General features: G+C 41.3%; 1 protein-coding gene across 13 annotated transcripts in view; it reads left to right on the top strand.

Moving 5' to 3' along the window:
* Positions 1 to 23,071, top strand: part of rapgef6 (Rap guanine nucleotide exchange factor (GEF) 6) — a 137,328-nt gene that overhangs the window by 91,365 nt on the left and 22,892 nt on the right. For 7 of the 13 annotated variants that reach the window (XM_034607675.1, XM_034607673.1, XM_034607672.1 and 4 more), the window contains 12 exons: positions 1,869 to 2,049; positions 3,206 to 3,342; positions 5,162 to 5,320; positions 6,095 to 6,247; positions 7,391 to 7,555; positions 8,962 to 9,069; positions 9,476 to 9,679; positions 11,115 to 11,223; positions 11,333 to 11,576; positions 15,623 to 15,634; positions 17,586 to 17,743; positions 19,924 to 19,938. In XM_034607675.1, coding sequence (XP_034463566.1) covers positions 1,869 to 2,049; positions 3,206 to 3,342; positions 5,162 to 5,320; positions 6,095 to 6,247; positions 7,391 to 7,555; positions 8,962 to 9,069; positions 9,476 to 9,679; positions 11,115 to 11,223; positions 11,333 to 11,576; positions 15,623 to 15,634; positions 17,586 to 17,743; positions 19,924 to 19,938 — 1,645 coding nt within the window. The remainder of the gene's footprint in view (positions 1 to 1,868; positions 2,050 to 3,205; positions 3,343 to 5,161; positions 5,321 to 6,094; positions 6,248 to 7,390; positions 7,556 to 8,961; positions 9,070 to 9,475; positions 9,680 to 11,114; positions 11,224 to 11,332; positions 11,577 to 15,622; positions 15,635 to 17,585; positions 17,744 to 19,923; positions 19,939 to 23,071) is intronic. The other 6 variants (XM_034607678.1, XM_034607676.1, XM_034607670.1 and 3 more) reach the window with 2 other exon arrangements.

Below are 23,071 nucleotides of genomic sequence, written 5' to 3'. Positions count from 1 at the left end.
GTACCAAATCTACAAAGAAGCTGAGAGCTCAATTGCCTTGTTTGTTGGGGAGTTCATCTTGTTGTGTGTAGGATAGAAAGTGAACTTGTTCCTGTCAGCTATAACAAGTAATACATCCCAAATCCAATAAACTCCACACTAATTTACTACCAACAAAATGTAGGTACATTTACTATCCACATATATAAATGCCTCTGTGTTTGTGGAGTAAATCCTGGTTTGATCCTCAGCAAAGCACAGTAGAGTCATTCAGTGTCAAATCATCACACTTTTGGGCTGAAATAAATCTAAACCAAACTTTCTGAAGGTCTTGGTGAACTTCGGTGAAAATTTGATTTTAAAGTACTTTTTTCTTTTTTTTTGCAATTATAATCACTCATGATGTTATTTTTTATATTGGGGATAACATTATGTTTAGGTATATGTAGAGGTGGAAAAGAGCTTTAATATTATATGAGAAACATTTATGTGGGACCTATAGTAAAGGACATATAACCAGTCAAAGTCAGAGTTCCCCAAAAAAGTTGATCAGTCCATATCTCCCAGTTGCCCCTTAGCAACAACACATGAGGTCTATGTAAATATATATAACAGCATTCTGTAGCAAATTTGTCCTTTTTTGTCCTAGTGAAAATATCAATGATGATATATCGCAGTGAGTGACTTCACAACTTAATATTCCTTGTGTTCTTAGTTTCACACGTTTTGTGAGAGTAAGACAGACTTCTCTGTCTGGCTTCCTAATGAAAATGGATTAAATAAATTAAATAGATAATTGCAAACAGACAGAGGTAAAAATGTGGCTTTGCTTTATAATTGCTGTATACTGGAGCTAACAGATGGCCTGCAATTCTGGCATCACCACTGCAGAACTCCTCTTTTCACCTCTAGGTTGATGGTTCAAATCCTGAATGACCTTGAAGCCCCTATGCCCTTTTAGAACCACACTACTGCCAACCATCTGTCTGTCCTGTACTGGGGGAAATAAAGTGGCATCTGAATTATTACCGCTGGATGTAAATATCTGCCTGTTTTCACCTCTGGTTTGGGACCTGGTCTCTGGGCTTTTAGCTCAGGGTCACCGATACAGCTGCTCATCACAAGGTTATTCTTCATGTGTTGTGTGTCAGGCTAAATAAAGGGGAGACATGGAATTGAGCTGTGAAGCAACAAACGGCAATTTGATAACATCATTATTGTGATGTTCTCTTAAAAGAGTAGATATTGTTGGATCTCAAACATTTATAGACATTGTCTCTTATTAAAGAATGAATATTTTATCTGAAATTACTTGATGAGCCTTTCCAGCTTTATGCAATTTCTTAATGGCAAATCTTCTGAGATCTTTGGCTTGTGTGATTTGTCAAACTCAAGATGTGGCTCTAACTCACACAACTCCACACTTGTCAGACTTCTCAGACCTATTCAATTGTTATCAGCCGTAACTTAGATGAAGATCTGACCATATTTTATGACAGAATTACACATACCCTACATGCACATAATTGCAAATGGTTAACTTACTTTTTGATGCCATTCTGCACCAGTGTCTACTCTAGCGATGGTTCAAGCTGGTACACTATGTACCATCTTGTCATGCATGGTACAATACTCCGGTATTAGTTTCTAGGTCACATTATTGCTGCACATAGTTCTTTTTGAGTCAATAAGCCCTAAGGCACATGAAACCCAGTCCAACATTAAATCCATAAAAGAAATCCATAAGATGCAGTTTTTCATAGATATTACTTGAAAAGCAGATATTTTTTTGGCCCAAGTATTTTCATTCCCATCAGTCACTATTCCTCGTAGGGTTCTTCCCTCTGTCGTGCTTCTGTTACTTACTTCCCCCATTGACTTTGCTCCAGGCCACAGAGAGCGAGCTGGGAGATGTGGACCTGTCTGGACTTCCAGAGGCTGCGGTGGACAGCGAGGAAGAGGAGGAGGAGGATGAGGACCTGGAGAGAGCTTCGGACACTCTTTTGGGTCGAGATCTAGTCCGGGAGTGTCTGGAAAAAGACCCGGCCGACCGCAACGATGACGACATCGGTCAGTGTAACGCTGCGCTGCTCATAATCAAGTCTTTTGTTGCCTTTGTGTCCAATTAAAACATTGAATTCTGTAAAGCAGGATTTAATTTGCTTGAAAAGTCTTGACACCACTTTTCCTCTTAAAACAACAAATTTATATTAGATTAAAACTGACGGAGCTGAAATGAAAAGTAGGGATTAACATGTTTGTGCTTGTCACGTTTTTCTTTGGTAGAAAAACGTGACAAGCACCCTTGGTTTCTATTATTATTCTCCTTGTTCATGAGATAGCGCACAGATACCATCTATCATTCAGTAAGCACACGCAGAGGAGATACACAAATGCACCACTCGCAAAAAGACCCCTCACCGTGGTCTCTAAACACCGCCGCCCCTTCAGGGTATATTTTTAAGCAGGCAATCAGAGCGACGACCTCGTAGCGGGACCCAGTGGGGTTCAGGAGGAGAAGGTGACCACATCAGAGAGCTGAGAGGAGTTGTAAAGGCCTGGCCTGCTGTGTGCCTAATGGGAGCCTGGCCTTCTCCACTGGCTGGTTCCACTCACAGCTCATTCAGAGGAAGGAGAGGAGTTAAGAGGGGAGGACCCAAGTTACACCTGGACTCACAAATCTTTAAATAACCAAATACATTAATCTTCATTAATAAAGTTTACTAGAGTTCAGTTTAGCACAGTTTTAATTGCATTTTATTTTACCCGCTCAGTTACTCTGGAAGTCTTTTCTTAAATCTTTGGAGAGAGATATTCTCATTTGGTATCAGAGGTGTTAAAATTCGGGAACCTGAAGGCTGGCAGCCATCCAAAGAGGCCTGATAAATGTGAGAGGTTGTGAGATTATTACACGAACAATGAAACTGAAATTACATTTCTACTTTGCACAGTCTTCTTTCTTTATTATATTAAATCCTGGACAGTTGTTCTTGTTCAAATTTACTTTTTTTATATAGGTGTTGACAGTTGCTCTGGTGAATTATGAGAGAATGGCTTGCTTTCAAAAGGAACCATTTAAACACAGTTTGTTTCAGAAGTGCTGCTGCTGCATGTAGTCGTCGTTGGAAAAATTAGTGTATACTATATATGTATTTGTCTTTTACCTGTTTCACAAGAACTCACTTTTGTCTTTCTTGTCTCCCGTCTCCCCTTTTGCACCAAACAGAGCAACTGCTGGAGTTCATGCACCAGCTGCCTGCCTTCGCCAACATGACCATGTCTGTGCGGAGGGACTTGTGCAGCGTCATGGTGTTTGAGGTAGTGGAGCAGGCCGGCACAGTCATACTGCACAACAAACAAGAGGTATGATTGGACAAGTGACACACAGCAACAGAAGTGACTGTAAAAGTTCTACAAAAAACACAGAGAGTTTTGAAAGTGATGTTATGAATTCAAGGGTTTAGGAATTATTTTAAAAAAAAGTATTTTATCCAGAAATGAGATATTACAATGGTTTTAAGGATACAATCTCTTTTCCTGCATATCTCACTTAGATTAGTCACTCACAGAGTAATTATGAAATGTGAAATTAGTTTTTCTATTATTATATTTTGCATCATTAAGGCACTGAATTTAGTAGGATAGTTATATTAGTTATTATCTTTATTCATTCAGGAAGACGCTGATTCTAAATTGGGTCGTTAATGTAATCACAGTTAAAGCATATTAAATTTCTCTTTCTTGGCAAAAAAGTAATGTAACCTTCTAAAATACACACACACACACACACACACATACACACACACAGTGACTCGCAGTAAGCAAAATGCAAATGTTTGTATAATGGAAAACAGAGGTGTTCTATGTATTGACATATCTTTTTTCCATTTCTACACACACACATTTTCTCACCATCTTCCAGTCTATCCAAAGCTGTAGATACAGATACTGGCATATGGAAAGTCGCTGCGGAGTGAAAGCCCCGTCAATCACTCGAGCTGCTACACGGCTAATTGATTAAGTTACATGCTTGAGAGACGGGCGCCCTGTCATGGCTTTTTGGTTACAGAACAGACAGGGTGATAAATGGCAATGAACTGGCGGACGCTAAAGCTTCAGGAGGATGAGAAATCGGCCTCAGTGAGACAGATCCATACAGACAGCATCCATGCACAGGCAGTGCACATAGCCATGCATGTATGTGCCTCACTACTGTTTGTGTCGAGTCAGTTGACAGACAGGTCTCCTCCCCGCCACCTTTTCTCTGTGGACTCAAGTTGAAGGTCAAAGTGAAGAGCTCGGCTCCTCTCACAAGTGAACATGAATCTGCTCAGAGAAGAGAGTGAGGTAGGGAATAAAAGTGGTCAAACAGAAGTAGAAAGTGCTTCAGGGGACAGAATGGAAGAGAAAATGGCAGAAAGGACCACAAGGGAAACCAGCAAGTTTTCTCTCTATCCATGTAATGTGAAGTTGACAAATAGTAGCTTACCTTCCTTTGCAGGCCTCCATAAATATTCATGACGAAAATATGATTGTTTATATGCAATGAGAAACTTTATTGTATGCGGACTTCATGAAAATAGCATCTAGAGCACTTTTGTGTACAAATATCGATGGTTGATTACTTCGCCTCACCTCTTACCACTTCATCACTGCTGGGGAAGAATGAGAGTGACAGGCTGACGTGAAAAAAAGAATAGAGGAGAAATGAGGAGCGATGAGGGAAGTTTGATTTTCTCTGCGGGAAACGGTGAGAGAGAAAATGCAATGGGGAGGAATAGATGGTTGTGGAGTTGGCCCAGGGCTCATTCAGCCATTCACTCACACTCTGGATGGATGAATGGTTTATGTTATATTCTGCCTGCCAGCATCTCCTTGTCAAAAGCCACCGCTGGAGACACAAAACCTCTCCAGTCTCCACCGCCACAGTCAAACACACCCCTCACAACACACGTCATTCGCTCAATAAACTACATGTCATTAATGTCATTCTTGTGCAGCTACAGGTCTGATGCTTGAATAGTTCCTTTAAACACATCAGATGTTTGTTGTGAATACAAGAGGAGTTTATAAGGAGAGCAATAACAAGATACAAAGAGGAGCATTAATAATCTCTGCAGACTTTAAATGCTTGACGTTGTATGTTGGATTATTTTGACGTTTCCACGCACCTCTCCTGCAGCTGGACCTCTGGTATGTTATCCTGAATGGGGCGGTTGAGATCAGCCACCCAGAAACAAGAGTGGAGACTCTTTGTATGGGCAACAGTTTCGGGATCTCAGCCTCCCTGGACAAACAGTACATGAACGGAGAAGTTCGCACCAAGGGGGACGACTGTCAGGTAAGAACGAGAAATATAGACAAAAAACCTCATTAACCTTTGAACGGCTTGCGACAAGAATCTTATGTGCATTTACATCCTTACTGTAACCATTACTGGAAAGGGAATTTAGGTTGAAATATAAAGTTTTAATAGCATTGCCTTTGCAATACATACATCAAATCTGACAAATCTATTGTGCATTGTCATGAAGTAGTGTATTTTCTCTGATAGTGTTTGCGAATAGTCTTTGCAGGTTGTTCACTGAAAGCCAGTCTTGATATAGAACTGACATATTGAGCTCATGACTTTATAAAGGTATACAAACTGAGCATTACTTGTGATGTCTCTCTGTCCACACTGCCCAGTTCCCTCACCGCACGCATCATTTCCTGTCTTAAGATACACAGGAAGCTGAAGAGCTCAGCGAGGCAAATGCAGAAACTTTTTATTTCGTCGAGGGAAGCGCAGCAAGTGAAAAGTCATGTCTTGACGCTTTCGCTTCAGTTTGACAGAACAGGAAGTTAGTTTAACTGAAGTGTGAAGTTGTGTTAAAAGATACTTCTGCAAAATGGGTAGATGAGAGGATTTTGGACGACCATACTTATTTATTTGATTTAGTCAGTGAGGGAAACAGTGCTGTGGACCTTCCTCCATCCATCGCTCCATCCCATGCCTCTCGCCACAAACCCTCATGTCTCTTCCGTGCTGTTGTCCGAGTACCCAACTGTGGTGCGGAGCAGCATTTTGCTCTACTACAAGTTCATACGCTGTCCCCATGTCATCCTCGACCAGTTCGTGTGCATCGCCCAGGAGGACTACTGGCGCATCCTCAACCATGTGGAGAAGAACATGCACAAGGTGGAGGAGGAGGGGGAGATCGTGATGGTGAAGGAGCACCGCGAGCTGGACCGCAGCGGGACCAGGAAGGGACACATCGTCATCAAGGTCAGTGGTTTTCAAAAGTGACGTGTTGTGAGATTTCAAGGAAGCTGGGGATCGATCAGTGTTCTAGGAAGCATTTTGCTCCTCTGAAGTGTGAAGGGGCGAAAGGACGGATGAGTTCAAACGCAAGTAGGGGTTTAACCTTGTGCAGGAACGTGTCCTCACCAAGTCGAGATACAAGGAAGGTTTAAGGGCTAAGGTAAAAGTTAAGCTTAAGACCAGTAAACTAATAAGCACATTTAATCCCCTTGTAATCTTCTAATTACTTTGTAAACCTGAAAATTTAAGTTCTCACCTTTTTCCAGTATTGTGTTCTATATACACTGAAATGCCGTAGTTTGATTTGAGTCCCATCATCATGAATCACACACAGAATCCTGCAAAAAACATCAATGCAGCTGTTCTGTGTTCTTAGTTGATTATTGAGAGGCACCGTTCGCACTATTTGTGTTTGCCAGAGCATTTTCTTGTACGCGCTCAAAGGCCTTTTGATCCTCTCCTCGAGCCTCCTGAGGCAGACACCTATTGATCGGATAATGGGCCTGAATGATTATTTTGGCTGCCACTCCGAGGAAGGCTGCTGGCTCCAAAAAAACGCATCCAGTGGAGATGAGTCAATTCACAAGTGTTAGCGTTTCCGCTTCTGTTTTTGGCTTTGTTCTTGTCTGTGTCAGACAAAAGTGGATGGCTCTCTGGTTTCTGTTCCCTGTCAAATGGCTCTGGTGACATTAACAAAAACAGGATTGTACATCTGTCATTTATGAATAAATTCTGTTATGTAAACATCAAATCAGGAATTGAGTCCCTGATATTGCAGGTGTTTGGTCTTTAATCCACAGCAATAATTCTCTGCATCAAAAGCGTGCGTGTGTGTGTACTTTATCGATGGGTGAATGACACTTCAGTTCAACAGCAACATCTTTATATTCCATATCCTTGTCACTTTTCTGATTAATGTTGACATAATGTATTCAAGTCGGTGTGTGCATGTGTTCTTGTGCCTTCAGCGGCTTCAGTGTGTGTGTGCGTGCATGTATAGATTACGTTTGCCCTTGTGTCATTTCAGCTGTCCAACACGTGCATGCATCAGTGTGCACCGTATGTGTTTCTCCGTGTGCCCATATGTGTGTTTCTTTCTCACCCTAGGGAACCCCGGAGCGTCTGATCATGCACCTGGTGGAGGAGCCGTCGGTGGTCGACCCCACGTACATCGAAGACTTCCTGCTGACCTACAGGACCTTTCTGTCAAATCCCATGGAGGTCGGCAGGAAACTGCTGGAGTGGTTCAAGGTGGACAGTCTCCGGGACACGGTGAGTGTTTGTGTGCTTGTATTGCTGTTCCTGTTTAATTCTAAACCATTGCTGTGAAGACATTTTATTTAGTCCTCCTCCTCTGAAGGGCTGTTTGATGGTTCCATGATTAAGATGAGATTTAGCTTCCGGTTTGGGGTTTGGTGCTAAGGGCTAGGGAATGTTTTATGTTAATGAGGGTCCTTACAAGAAGAGAAAGACAAACAGGCATGCGCGGTCAGCTGACTTTGGAAGAAATGCACCAATTTGTATCTGCACCATAGGCTGAATATAAAGATGGACAAAGCGTCTCCACTTCCCCCGCTATCCAGAAATATGCTTGACTGAACACGCGGCCAGTCATCTGCATGTATAAGGAACAGTCTCTATCTGACTAAAACCACACATATTCATGCACGTTCATGGGAATTCACGTGTTGTGCCGCTCACATGCCGATCAATACAAGTTCAGCCAGCTCAGCTGTCCTTGAGCCCGGCGGCGATTTGTTCATGCCTGACACTCCCATTGTCCATAACCGCTTTAACCTAAGATTAGTCTTGTACCGTCAATAGTCTTTATGTGGTTGTCATTCAAGCTTATAATTTTCAGCTCCATTAAACAGGATCTAATCCCGTACAGAACGAGCAGCGAGGAAGTAGCCACATATGGAACGAGAAGGGATGAAAAACCAAAGAGAGAAGAGAAAGGGGACATTGATTGATTCTCTGTGTTGATGTATCGGTTGCCGCTCTGACCTTTTACGAATCCCAGAACAATGTTGCCACTGGTGTAAATTTGCAGACATGATTGCTTCTGAATGTTCTTTGATTTACATCTTTCTTCTTATAAACTGTCGGTTAACGTGTTTTCTCTGCAGCTGTGTGCATGGTCATTATTTATCATTCCTGCTGTTGAATGAATGTAGAATGTATTTATTTACCATCCCAGAAAATAAAGATGGATGGAGCTATTTGGACGGAATAAAAACATAAATGCACCATTTGTAAAACTCAAAGTAACAGCTTTCTTATTCGGCTGAAATTCAAAATTTTCATACACATATGTATAAATGTATATATATATATATATATATATATATATATATATATATATATATATATATATATATATATATATATAATGTATGTATATATACACACACACACACATTGCTGAACAACTAGTCATTGAACACTACACAGAACTACCAGTTCCTGAGGCCCTGAAATGTTGTTAACAATCACCTCTGACCCAACATCTACAATAAAACCGCTCAGTAAGCGCTCTCGACGAATTTCTCCTCAGAGCAGGTCACGGTGAAATAATCCAAGGTCTTTTTGAAGAACGGGAGATTGAAAATAACTTGTTACAGGAACTGTGCTAACATGTTTCTCGGCTGAATAAAGCTCTCGTTGTGTCTCAACAGGTAACGAGAATAGTGCTGCTGTGGGTCAACAACCACTTCAATGACTTTGAGGGTGACCCGGCAATGACACGCTTTCTGGAGGAGTTTGAAAAAAATCTAGAAGTATCAGTAAGTTCAAACAGCAATCTTTACTTAGTTTCTATTCTAATGAATTTGAGCTGCAACAGAGTAAGTCTTTCATGTTGTCATTTTTACAGAGATTAGTTCACACACTAACTCCTTTTGTTTATTTTGCTCCTAGAATCTTCTACTTCTGTTAAATTGTATTATTTCATTAAAACTTCTTTATATAGCAAAAAAAATGTCTCATAAGAACAGATAAAACGATTATCTTATTATTTGCGTTCTCATGCAAAACCAAACTGCTTTGAAATCAACTCTATGCATTTACAACATGATGACTTTTGCCAGTTGTTTTACATTAACAAGTAAATTGCGTACCTTTGGAGACGAAAGACAATTTAAATGCAAGACTCCCAATGCTCATCGTTTTCCTATTTTCCTCTCTCGTCAGAAAATGAAGGGCCATTTGCGGCTCCTGAACATAGCGTGCGCTGCCAAGGCTAAGTGGCGTCAGATCACTCTGCAGAAGGCGTCCAGGGAGTCGCCGCTCTACTTCAGCGTGCAGGGCGGCAGCGAGAGAGGATTCGGCATCTTTGTGGAGTCGGTGGAGGAAGGGAGCAAGGCTGCGGAGGCTGGACTCAAACGGGGAGATCAGGTGAGAGGACGTAATGCACCATTATGTGCCATGAAACAGAATGGTGCTTTATGATTTGATGCAATTCTGCTGCTTTTAATGAGAAGAAGAAGTAAAATTACACTATTGCAATTAGCCAGTTCATCCCTTTAAGTATTCAGGTTGTGTGTTGTGTTTTCATTTAGAGAGAAAAGCATTTATAAAGCCCATATGTGTTTCAACCTGAGAAACCCTTGAAAGTAGTGGTTATGGGCCAGTGTGGTTGTCAGTTGTACCTCACTCTCACTCATAAACCAAAGTTTTGCTCCATCACTATTGTAGCAAGTCGTTTATTGTGTTTGTGGCAAGTTGGTCAGACACAGATCTGCCCAAAGCAAGCTTTAATGTCCAAAAGCATTCATACACCTCAAACCTGGACTTGGTTGACTGCATAATGGGCATTTTCATTGTGAAGAGTAAGACACTGAATAGGCCAGTTTTAGGGTAAGAGGAGATTTAATCAGGAGACTGGTCAGTATTTAGGAAAAGGAAGCAGATACAGTAAAGGGAGGCCCTAATAGTTGACCTGCTTCATTTTCTAATACAACAACTTAAAGATCACAAACGTCACAGTGGAGTGAAACAAACTTGATTTAAATGGACTAAAAACCTTATTTAAAGAGCACAGCTCATTAGTGCACTCCATAAAGTCTGGTACAGATACAGAGGAACTATATATATGCGCACCTAACTACCAAGTAGCCAAATATGTGATCCTTGCTAGATGGAACAGTCTTATATCCTGCAGTATCTCGGTGTGTATGCTTCCTTGATCTTATTCTGAACCATTAGGTGTGGGTTATCTTACTCTTAATGTTGTTGATGGACAAACACTTTAAATTAGTTTTTGGTCGTGGTGCAGTCTCTCTAATCGCCACAGTATACAACTTTACTCATGTTCCTACTCTTGATTCTTTGTTGCAGGTCCGATGCTTTCACATTCATGATTTAAAACGATCTATATTACCTGAAACAGCATTTTTTCTTGCTGACTGCTTCTTTTTCTATATGTTAATTAGTGCAAACTACAGATTCATCTCTTCTAAAGGTGGTGTGGATTGAATGTGGTCAAATAATTCTGGCCATTAGCCACACTCCGCCGCATACCTCATTTCTTTGTGTTATTCAAGAGGACAGGATATACATTTTTCACTCTTGCATTTAGTTAGGTGCTTACAGATTTGCTGAGTGCAGAAACTTAATGTCATGAAAGCGAAGCAGAATATAAATGATGTATTTCAGATGTCAGTGGAGGATAATCTAAAAGTTTGTTTTTTAGGGGGGAAATGTTATTGTTCCCATAGAGTCAAACTAGAGTCCAGACAAATCCCTACAAGGGTCCATGTCTGCCTGTGTCTGTCCCTGTGCTTCAGACATTTTTAATTCAACTCTGCTATGAACATCTTCCTTGTTTCAGATCATGGAGATCAATGGTCAGAACTTTGAGAACATCTCCTTCTCCAAAGCTCTTGACATCCTGAGAACCAACACTCACCTCTCTCTCACGGCAAAAACCAACATATTTGGTGAGTGATTTGCTCTCAATCACACAGAACTGCACAAATACCTCCTATCTAATCATTTGAGTTGGTGGTCAATCCTCTTTCTCCTCTCTCTGCACATTCATCCTTCTAGTCTTCAAAGAGCTCCTCAGTAGGATCGTGCATGAGAAGAAGAATGGCGTCCCTCATATTCCCAAGATCCAGGAGAAAAAAGGGAACCGCTTCTCCATCCCCGACCTTCCAGGGGACATGGAGTTCCCTACGGACCACAAGAGCACCAGGAAAATGAAGGCCAACACGGTGTCAGGAGGACGCAACAAGATCCGGAAGATGCTGGAGAAGACGCGCTTCACCATCCTGCCACCCAAACCTTTCAGGTAAGAGGATTGATGTGAACACTGCAGCCTGAAGCATTACGTACAGCGTTAAAGAAATGAATCAAAAGTTAGATATTCCAATCTAAATGTATTTTTTTTAGCTGGACTGCTCATGTTCCAGCACTTCATACCAGAATATCTGTGTGTGAAAGATAGAGTTGTGATGCACCATTGGTTGGCTGGCTTGGGAAGGGGAGTTTCCCCATTGGCCATTTGCATCTTAATGTGGCTGAAATCTCAACACAGCCGTTGTGTTTTGTGATTTTTGTCAGACGATGTTGTTGTTATAAAATCAGGATTATAGCTGTGTGTGGAGCAGCAGCTTGGAAATGGCCTGGAAGTGACTGGTGGGGAACATCTCGTCTTAATGGGCCTTGTCTCAGTCACCACTTCAAACTTTATCTTTTAGTGTATATGTGATCAGAGCGAGTAGAAGAGAAGACAACACAGAGAGAGAGAGACTGCAAATAAAAATGCAATACTTGGTCTTCACACAATCATACAGTCATATTAGAGTGATGGACATGTATCTTGAATTATTTTACAGCACAGATGTGGCAGTAACAGCCAAAACTACAAGAACATTTTGAATATAGTCAAATGATGAGCAACAAACGCAATGCGGCATGAATTGAATCTCCCAAGGGAGATCTTCTCACAGGGGAGCTTTAAAAGATGTGAGTTCAAGTGGATTCACTCTCTACCTCATACCTGACTCTTAAGAACTCTTCCATGAAAAAGCACTTTAAAGGAAGTTGGCCGGGCCGGATCATCTCTGCTCTCTCTGTGGCGGTATTGTATCAAGCTGTGACCATCTGCAGGCGGGAAATATTAGCGGCGTGAGCAGAAATCTAAGCCTTTAGCTTCCCCGATAAACCAAACTGCTTATTTTACCTCACAATGTGAGAGAGAAGCACATTTCAGCCCTGAGTAGGAAATTGAGCAATTTTTCCCAATTCTATCATCCTTACCTACATTTTTTATTGAAGTTGGAGCACACAGTAAAACATAATAATGATAATAGTCATCTTTATCTATAATACACTTGTCATAAGGCGTGTTACATAGGCAGCAAAGTAGCAGGAGAAAAAGACAAGTAGTGGATTTGATATCATTAGATTTATAGATGGGAGCGATTTGGTGAGTAAATCCAAGCCAAAGCGTAAACCAATAAAAATACATGAATAGAAATTATATTTCAGAAAAGAAAAGAAATAGAATTTAAATCTCTGGAAAAGTTAGGAAAGGCTTTCTGATAGAAGTATGTCTTAAGAAGAGACTTAAAGATGTCCTGTGCCAGCCGACCAGATTTCCTTTGGGCAGATTGTTCCAGAGTGTCAGGGCCCTGACTGCAAACACTCTGTCCCTGTTAGTTTTCAGCAGGTTTCAGGAACAGATAAAAGATTTCAAGATGTGGTTGCACAAGAGTATGTCTGAGAATATGACATTTATTCTTTCACTTTCTAACAAATGGTTGTCTACCAATACTAATCACTTATTTCACTCTTTCAACATCGTCTGTCAGTTAGTTTTCAGCCACATAATAAAAATGTTAAAGGCGTCATCGTCATTGTCGCCATAATCATCATATAGCCACCGTTGTTGTCGTCATCCGTAACTAGCCATTGTACTGGGAGCATCTGGAGCGATGGAAAGCAATTGTGCAGGTGGCAGCTCACATTCAATATTCCAGCCGGAACGTGCAGATACAGACTTGATTTCATTTCATCATTTCATGCCTCTCCAGGCCTCATTAAACTCCATACTGTGTCAGCGCTGGAGAGAGAAGATGCTGTTCTCTCCCTGTCAATTACAGGACTAACTCACACACTGTTAACTCTCTCTCACACAGACACACACACACACACACTTGCAAAATGACACTTTCACGTCCCTACACTTTTCTACCGCCTCAGCTTTCCAGCGCTGCAGCGATTACGTCCACAATGCCTCACAGTTTGCATGAAAACTGATTGTGCTCCGTTCTCATAATGCACTACGCTATCACAGGGCCATTGATCTGGCTCAGTGCACCGCTTCCAAAAGCTCTCCGCTGCCTTCTACTTATCGACCGAACAAGGGCTTTCATTGCTTTTTATTTTTGCAAGTTGGCACCAGTGAAACCACTCTGCGATTCAAAGGAACCGATGGCTGATTAAAGGGGCTGCAGATGAGATGGGTGATGTGGGTCAATTGGGATTCATCAGTGCTTGTTGTGGGAGGAAGATTTGAGGGGAGGCAGTGTTGGAATATTTTCCACTGGATGTGTGTGTGTGTGTGTATGGCGCAGGCTGTTCTCAGGACAGCGTAATTTAAGATATCATGCCGTTTTAAAGGATGCGACACACACACACTCACAAGACTAGGCTGTCACAAAGATGCAAGCTGTGACCATCATTACTATAATACAGTCTGCCTCTTACAATGTGTTCAATGGCTTTGCTCACTTTGTGAAGCTGGCCGGATCATTACCTTCTGGACAAAAATGACTCTGCTGACCAACTTCTAATCACTTTTATTTTATTGGTTGAGTTCTCCATTAACGTGCTTACAATAATCTCCACCTGTAAGAACACATATACACACACATTTGTCCAGATCATCACCTGGCAAATTACAAATAAGGCAAATTGTATTTTATAGAATATAGAATGGCACTCGGTAGAGCACACACCACCAACAGTCTCCTTGAATTCAATCAAGCCGCACCAAGGTGCACACACATAGATTTCACTCCCATACATTTGCCAGATTCATTAAACATTCCAATGTCCTTCTTGACCCATGTCCCATCCTTCCACCAAGTTTCATGGAGATCCATTCAGTAGCTTTTGTGTTATCCTGCTGACGAACATACAAACAAACCAACAAAAAGACAGGGGTGCAAACAAAGCCTCCATGGCAGAGGTAACACTTATCCGTTCACAATTTTAATATCCTATTCAGATTCCATTTCCCAGCTTCCATAGGTACACAACCCCACTCTCTCTCTCTGCTGCTGCCGCTTTCCTCTGTTCTTGGCTGACATTGTGCTCCACTTCAGACTGGGATTTTATATGACAAGGACACACTGGCAATGAACAAGTCGTTTTTCTGCCAAATGAAGCTGTCCAGGCCCGTGTATCCACTAATACACACACATCCCATATTGACTAACCCAGGTGATTTACATTCCAAAGATTACAAAGAAATAGACAGAGGGGGCTCAGCCTGAAGTCACTTTGTCTCAGAAGTCTCTGATTTACTGAGACGATGATAAAACAGTGACCTCATGTCCCACGATGCCATTTTCATCCTCCCTACTCTATTGTGACACAGTTACATGCAGTAAACATCGATCGTCACAGTAACTATTGCGTTAAGTGTTCACCCTACAAGATGTTTTACGTTTTTGCTCCATGCTCACTGCTGCGCTGCTGCTCCACCTGCAAGAAGCATTACTCAGGAAATTATTCCTCTGTTACAGGTATTGACTTAAAGAGAAAAAGTAGAAAAGACAATAGCAGCTCTTTTTTATTTTTGTAGCTAAGTTAGAAGGCATTTCAGTGTAGAGTTTTTTGGCTTTTGAAAACCTGCGTTTGACATCTGAAATACACTTTTTTTGACATTTTATTGAACAAACTATTAATCAATAAACATAAAGTCTATGAGATTTTCTTTAGCAACTGTCATTAATCTTAATGCCTGCTTTTTGCTGACTCGTCATTATGCATTTTTTGTGAATGTGTTCAGGACAGTTCAGTTGAATTTTCCCACTCATCCTGCAGTTTCCTGTCATGTGCTCTATTTATAAATCTCAGCTGGCATTGTGAAATGTTAAAGTTTATTTCAGCAAACTTGTCAGTGTGTCTAAACTTTGTATTTTCTGTCAATCCTACATGTGTGTGTTTGTGTTGCGATAAGAGGCCTTGTCTCTCACACACGAGCAATGTGGCTCTGCTGACAGTTGACTCTTCAGCCGAGCTCTACACTTCTGCTTTTTATCTTTGGTTTTCTTTTTCTTTTCAATGTTGTCTCTCTCCCGTTTTTTGTCTCTGCTGCTTCAGGGGCCTGTTTGGGTAAGACCTCTTGTGTAACTCCCCCCGTCCTCCAACCGTGTGGTTCAGTATCCATCTGCAGATGTGCACAACACAGCAGGAAACTCACACACATCTAGTAACGCACTAACCAGCACCGCTGGCCTTCTGCAACACGACCCGAGGGCTGAATCTGTAGATTTAAACGTGTTGCCTCTCTTCGATTTCACATTTAAACTCTCCGAATAAATTTATGATTTTTCTGAGCCTCTTGAGTTACTCAGCCTAAAGTATTCTGCAGGGATGTTGCAGAAAATATCAAGTGAAAACCTGCAGGCTTTAAGACTTAAGGGCTTGAGAACTTTGCTTTTGTGCTTTTCCAATGCAACACGTCATGGTTTATTTTCAGTAAACTAATAAATCTTTAAAACTTTATCTTATATATATCTCTTATTGTCATTTGGGCTTTGATTTGACCTCCATGGTTCAAATGTGAAGAATTATCTGGCTCGTGATACCTTCATCGTCTTTCTAAATCTTTTCCATTTTTCAACCCCCTGCACGTTTTGTAATTATGGATTTCTTTCATTTTCTGTTTTTACCCTCCCTCCATCTTTTTTCCACTGTTTTCTCTCCTCTCTTTCTTCCTTCCTAGCACAGTACCTCTCCTCTGGTGACTCAAAAATTAATTGGGATTTGCTACAGGAACACATTACTGAACACACTTCAGTTCAGACCATAGACTGTACTTAAAGATGCACGACATGACAGCTCCCCAAAAGTGAAGTCATGATTGAGACTTACTCGTGATTGGTCGAGCTTGTGTATCGGCCGCAGCTCCATCCCCCAATTGCTGCTGCGTAGAGATGTGTTGTCCATCTTTATTTACAATCTATGGTACAGATGGGTACAATTAGGTGGGATGTTATACACTTTCAGATCATATTGCTTTATTTTATTTCCTTCTATTGTTCTTATTATGTTTATAGTTTATTTTCAGTCTGAAATACTTTGAATTCAGTCACTTCAAATTTCAAAATAATAAGTCAATTCTAGATGCTGTTTAAGCTTCTAAGAATTTTTGTTTAAAATATTTAAAAGCTACCGATGTGTTATATAACCTTTAGGGCTATTCAGAATCACTCTGTGGGTTGGTCTCAGAAGAGTTGCCATTTCCACCACATGTTTGCAGATTCAGTCATTCTAATGAGGCCATTAATATAAAGGTTGATGTTTGCATTTCCCCCGAGTGTGGCCGAGGAGCCAGGTAGAAAGGCGCCAGTCTCTCAAGCCCAGTTTAGCCTTTTAATATGGCCAACAGCTGGACACACACACACACACACACACACACACACATACACACACACACACACACACACACACACACACACACTAAAGAACAAGAGCTGACAAACAGATGTACAAATAGAAAGAAGTCATAGGAAAACATCTGAATGAGCTAAAACACTCAGGACTTTCTGTTTCTTAGTATATGTGCTCCACTGTTGTGTCTGCTTGTGTATACCAGTGTCGCGTGTGTGTGTCTTTGCGTGACTTGTGCGTCTCTACCTGCGAATGCTCCTTATCAGATCCTGCCATTCATGAAACCTCCTCATGGATGAATTTCAGCTGTGTCACCGCTGCATATTAAAAGACCAATATAGTGATATTAAAATATGGTGTTGCTATTCTGCAAGAGTAGACATTTCGATTAAATCTCCTGATATTTCATTCCTACAGGGGTTATGAGTTGTGATTTCAATATGTTCTCAAGATGAACGGAAATAAGCTCATTCTAATACCTGTGCCTCAAACTCATAAAACGAGGAGGAAAAATACATTTTCAGCCTTTTTTTCCGAATGTCTACTGCTGCAAAATATAAGCTTAAAAGTTTATTTAAGAACATGCAGTTTGCATGATGGAGAAAATCCTCTAATTCCATCCTTTCTTTCCCGACTCAACCTTCTCCTTCTCGTCCTTCATCTCCTCCAGTGATGGCGGCATGGGTCACTCCCAAGATGACAGCATTGTGGGCACCAAGCAGTGTCGCCACAGCGTGGCCATCATGCCCATCCCCGGCAACCTGTCGTCCAGCAGCCCCGACCTGCTGCAGCCGGCCCCCAGCGTCCTCGACTTCTCCAACCCTGCAGGTGAGAAGAACATGTTGACTCCCTGAGGAGGATGAGAATCTTCTTTCTTTTTCTTCTTTTGTTGTTTTTATCTGTCTTCAGCGGGTTTCAAAAATTATTGACAAAAATAGCACTTGTACCCTGAGGGGATGTTTCGGGATGCTAACACTTTCTGTATATGCATTGTTCTTATTTAATGCATTTGATAGTTTGTTGGTTAATCTATTTGAACACATTATCTCGAGAAAAACTCAGATAAACTAGCTCATTCCTGTCAACTAAGTACTACACCTTTTTTCATATTTGTGTATTAAACGACTGAAAGTTCCTTGGGTTTAATAGCACCAAAATTTCCATTATTCCCATTGACAGTTGTTCATGGCCATCATGGCCTTGAGCACTTCTCTCCTGACGCAGTTTGTCCTATTTGACTGGTCTTCCTTCAGTCTCGCTGAGCGAGGAAATCCAAGGACTCCGGTGTTCACTGTGGACAGACAAGCTGTCATATAATCACATAAAGCAGCCATGTGAGACGTGTAGTGTTAGTGCGCACTTTGTTGTCTCAAACATGAACTCCAGGTCTCTGCTTTTTCATCAAACTCGACAAAACGACTTCTGCTAACAAGGGAACACACAGTGACTAACTCAAAGCAAGCAGTGGGAAGTCTACACCATAGGTGTGCACTCTCTTCAACACAATCACACACACACCCTGGGGTCTTTCTTTTTGAAGTGGCACAGAGCTGTTACACAATTGTGTCCGTCGGAGAAGAATTAACCTCCTGGACTAAAGGGCTTATTTATTTCTTTCCTGTCAAGAGTGGTTTTCTGAGCTCATAGTTATTAAAACTAACATGGAGCTGTGCGTGTGCTTGTGTGTGTTAATGGGACTGAAAGACAGATTGAGGGGAGAACAAGAAAGCTAAAGGTGAAAGAAAGCGGAGCGAGTGAATATGGTCCTGATTTATTCCACCACCTATTTTTCATTGAGCAACACACACACACACACACACACACACACACTCACACTTGCCTTGTTTGCAAACCTATACATCACATACGTGTTTTATTTATTTTTATTTTTTCAGAGAACAAAAACACACACACACCAACTGGGCCTCATTAATCACCCACCATTATATCAAGTTCCCCAGTTTCCCTCAGCGCTCTGGCCTCTAAGCACATTAAACAGTAGAAGATAGAACAGCCTCTTCAAACTCCCACCTGTAATTAAAGTAACAGACCAGAGGAAGCTCAGAAGCATCACTATCACCTCTCTCCTGTCCACACTGGGGAGTATGAGCAACATGGCTGCCAGTGACAAGTCAGTTTCATTTCAAGACGTTTTATCATCTTGAGTTGGTCTTAGCTCTTTTTCACTGTTTCTGAAAGCTTCCAAATGAAGATGGCATTTAGGTTGATGTTTAGGATCAAATCTGACATATGAATATATCTGTTTAATTCTTATTTTGTGGCCGTGTGTTATATTTCTAATGTAGTTCGTACGTAACTACATCTTATTCTGAGCTATCATTTCCATTAGTGATTAATCTTTTTTTTTTTTTAATTAATTGTTTGGTGTGTAGAACATTGGAAATCTGTGAAAAATCGTATCACAATACAAGATAAGAACTTCTTTACTTTACCAAAACCCAGTACTCTACGAACACAGTTCTTTTTCTAGTCTTTATCGACCAATTCAAGCACTTAACGGGCTATTTAGGGTTCAGCGTCTCATTTCAGCATTTGAACTGGAGGAGCTGGGAATCAAACAGCCAACCTTGATGTTAGTGGACGACCCGCTCTATCTCCTGAGCCACAGCCACCCCTAACTAGACAACTGGAAAAGCAAAACAACCACTACTACTTGTCTAACATTTTCAAATCTTTGATCCTCAGTTTGCTCTCTGGTCTTTTTCCTCTCTGTGTCATTGTTTCTTTTTTCCTCCACTCTCTCTACCAGCTCTGCTATTGCGTCTCTGTCGCTGTGATTTTAAACAGATGTTCTCGTGTCGACATGATGAGTCATACTCCCCTCTGGTTTCCCATGAACACAGATTAAGTAGAAACTCCACCGGTCTTCCCTCCTTTTTCTCTTCTGTCACGATGTTTCCGACCACTGTCTCTCCCTGTGCACCTCCCACACTCTCTCTCACTCTCGTATTCACTGTGGTTTCTCTCTCTCCTCTCTGCTTGCCAAGCCCTGGGACTATACTGTAAGTATTAATACCTTCAATACCACTGTTTGATTGCACGCCAGTAAATATTCCTCCCTCTAACATGTCTTTATTCCTCTTTGATTTTGTTTTTTTTCCCTCTCACTCTGTGTTGCATCTCTGCGTCCATGAAGTGCATCCTTCAAACTCTGGATTTTGGCCTTGATTTGTGTTAATGCTTCTTCCTTTTGTATGCTTTTTTCCTTTTGAGAACGCACTGTGTGAGTTTCAGAAGGCCATTTTGATCGCTTTTCACTTTTGAAGGTGATAAAAAGTAGAAGTAGTCCTGTTAGACAAGGGTGTGATTTGCTTCACCCTAGAAAACCTTTCAACTTTAATGGTAAGAGGAAGATGGGTTATTTTCTTATCTTCGAAAAAACACACATGAATACACATAAATGAGTCTTAGCGTTTACATTTTTGTGTTTATTTGTCAGAGGCCTTGTGTTTAACCCCGAACTACCCCACATCACTCTCCTCTGAGCACTTGAAGCCATCATCCGCTGCCCTCCTGTGCTCTGGCTGCTTTCACTTGTGATTAATGTCTTCCGACCGTATGATGGAGTGACTGGGAAAGCTTTGGCGAACAGTAGGAAGGAGGAGGAGGAGGCTTGTGGGAAGTGTGTAGCGTCTCTTAGTGCTGAGTTTGCAAATGTTTTTTCCCTCCTGTATAAAAATCCTCTGGCTTCACTCCATCGAAAACAAACTCCATGGTGTTGATGAAAATGAACGATGCCTTATTAAAGCTAATGATTGATTGGACGTTCAGCCGGGTGGGTGGGCAGCGATTGTCCTCCAGTGTGCAGGTCATGTCGCAGCTTGTCCAGAGGATTAAACACGATTAGACTCCCCCACACTCCCCCCACCCCTCTGGATATGATAGCCAGCTATTTAGACGAGAGCTTCCCACACTCTAATCACAAATCACAGCTAATGAGACACAAAGCATTAAGCTCCCGCTCGGCCCACCCTCACCACCACCCTGCTGCACATAAACAAAGACGAGCTCTGCTGCTGCTGCTGCTGCTGCTGCTGCAACGCAGAAGACGTGTTAGGAAAGATGCACATTCAAAGTCAGTGTTTTCTCTATATCACCTTTAAATCCATTAGATCCAGATTTTTATTTTGATCTGCACCAAATCGCACAAACAGACACACAAATATCAGTCCACTGAAATGTGCCTGATTTTCAAATGAATAGTGAATTATTTTCTGAGAAATCAATGAAAATGTTCAAGAAAGTCAAAAAATCCATCCACCCTTTTCTTCTTATACGTTACACAATTCAATGGGTTCTTTCTGTCCCATCCTTCCACCAAGTTTCGTGGGAAGCTATTCATTAGTTTTAGTGTAATCTTGCCGAAAAGCAAATAAATTGGAAAGTGGTGAAAACATAACCTCCCTGGCGGAGGTAACAATATAGTGGAGATCAGTCCTCACAACAGAGGTGTTGTTGGAATGAAGTTTTAGACAGAATCCATTGCTTCTCTATCTGTGTCCGCCACAATACTTGACCAAGGTCATGCTGTCTAAAATTAAACCTGGCATCGATCCTGTATGCGACTGATGAAAGCAGGCCACAGCTTCTTTGGTGCATGTTTGTTGGCTCTGTCCCACATTATTTACCTTCTGGAGGTTATTTTATATATTTCTAAAGCATTTAAAACGATCAGTGACCTTTCCCCGTTCATTTCTCTCCTTGATCTCTCATCCAAAAACACACACACACACACACACACACACACACACACACACACACACACACACACACACACACAGTAAAATGCAGCTCAAACAAGCCTTTGTGATTGATTATCAGCATTTACTCTAACCTTATTATTATTGGCTTTGCCTTCAGCAGTTAGTTAATGGCTGTTGTTGTGCTGCTGCTGTAATGACGATAATAATGGTCCCCCAGCATTGTCATCTTAACACACACACACACTCAAAAGTGTTTGTGGATTTTAATGAATGAGCTCATCAAACACACGTCGTTGTTTTTTTCGAGATACGACCTTTACGTCATGATCTTCCTCCATTTTCCATATATACACCTGAGCCCTCTCTCTCTCTCACACACACACACACACACACACACACACACACACACACACACACACACACACACACACACACTTGAGCTATATGACAGCTTCATCTGGTCTGTCGGACTCCCTCTCCACCCGTCACTGTGCAGTGTTCATAACTCATTGTATTAAAGCTCTTCGGCTGCCGGGGACTAATGGTCCGTCCCCTCTTCCTTACACACACACACACACACAAACAACTTTAATGCAGTATTTCACTCAGGAGAACCATTTCCATTATTTAACACACATAACACATAGATACGTGTGTGTGTGTGTGTGTGTGTGTGTGTGTGTGTGTGTGTGTGTGTGTGTGTGTGTGTGTGTGTGTGTGTGTGTGTGTGTGTGTGTGTGTGTGTGTGTGTGTGTGTGTGTGTGTGTGTGTGTGTATATAGACACGCATAACCCCTAACATTCAAGCATCTTGATTATTGCCTTAATAAAACAATATAACAGTCACCTGAAACAAGACTAATGCAGTTTTGTTGTTTTCATGAATTATTGATTTTTGCACTCAGCTTTTAACTTTTATATCATACAATACAGTTTATTTAATTATTTTATTTAGCAATAGAAGTATTAGTAATACTTTAAAAATAGACAACATTCGACTCATTTCCTGTTGTGTCCACATTGTCTCTGCAACTTTTCTTTATCCTCTCTGGCTGCATGTGTCCTTCTCTTGCTCAAGCTTTGTATCAGACTGCATTTGTAAAAAGGACTGTTGTGTGCATGATTAACGTGAAGGTTGACTAACCTGTGATGTCAGTGATCGCGGCTTGTCATCCACAATATGTTGTTTTCAACGCAGTGGAAGTCTGTGTTTTTATGTGAATGTTTGGTTCTGGGCAATAGTTAATACAGCCATGTGTGGCATCATCATGTGAGGCCATTACAAAAATTATGTCTAATTCGTTTCGACCACAGGAACTTTCCAGCACAACGAGGAACCATTGCAGGAACTCCTTGTGTTTCCATAAGTTCTGGGGGAATCTTTTTACCCCCCCCAAAAGTCAACGCTTGAGATATAGAAATTTAGTGCATAT

This window comes from Hippoglossus hippoglossus, chromosome 14 (genome assembly GCF_009819705.1).
Source record: "Hippoglossus hippoglossus isolate fHipHip1 chromosome 14, fHipHip1.pri, whole genome shotgun sequence".
NCBI classification, from domain to species: domain Eukaryota; kingdom Metazoa; phylum Chordata; class Actinopteri; order Pleuronectiformes; family Pleuronectidae; genus Hippoglossus; species Hippoglossus hippoglossus.
The sequence above is the reverse complement of the archived record's forward strand: the minus strand, read 5'-3'. Positions and strand labels throughout refer to the sequence as shown.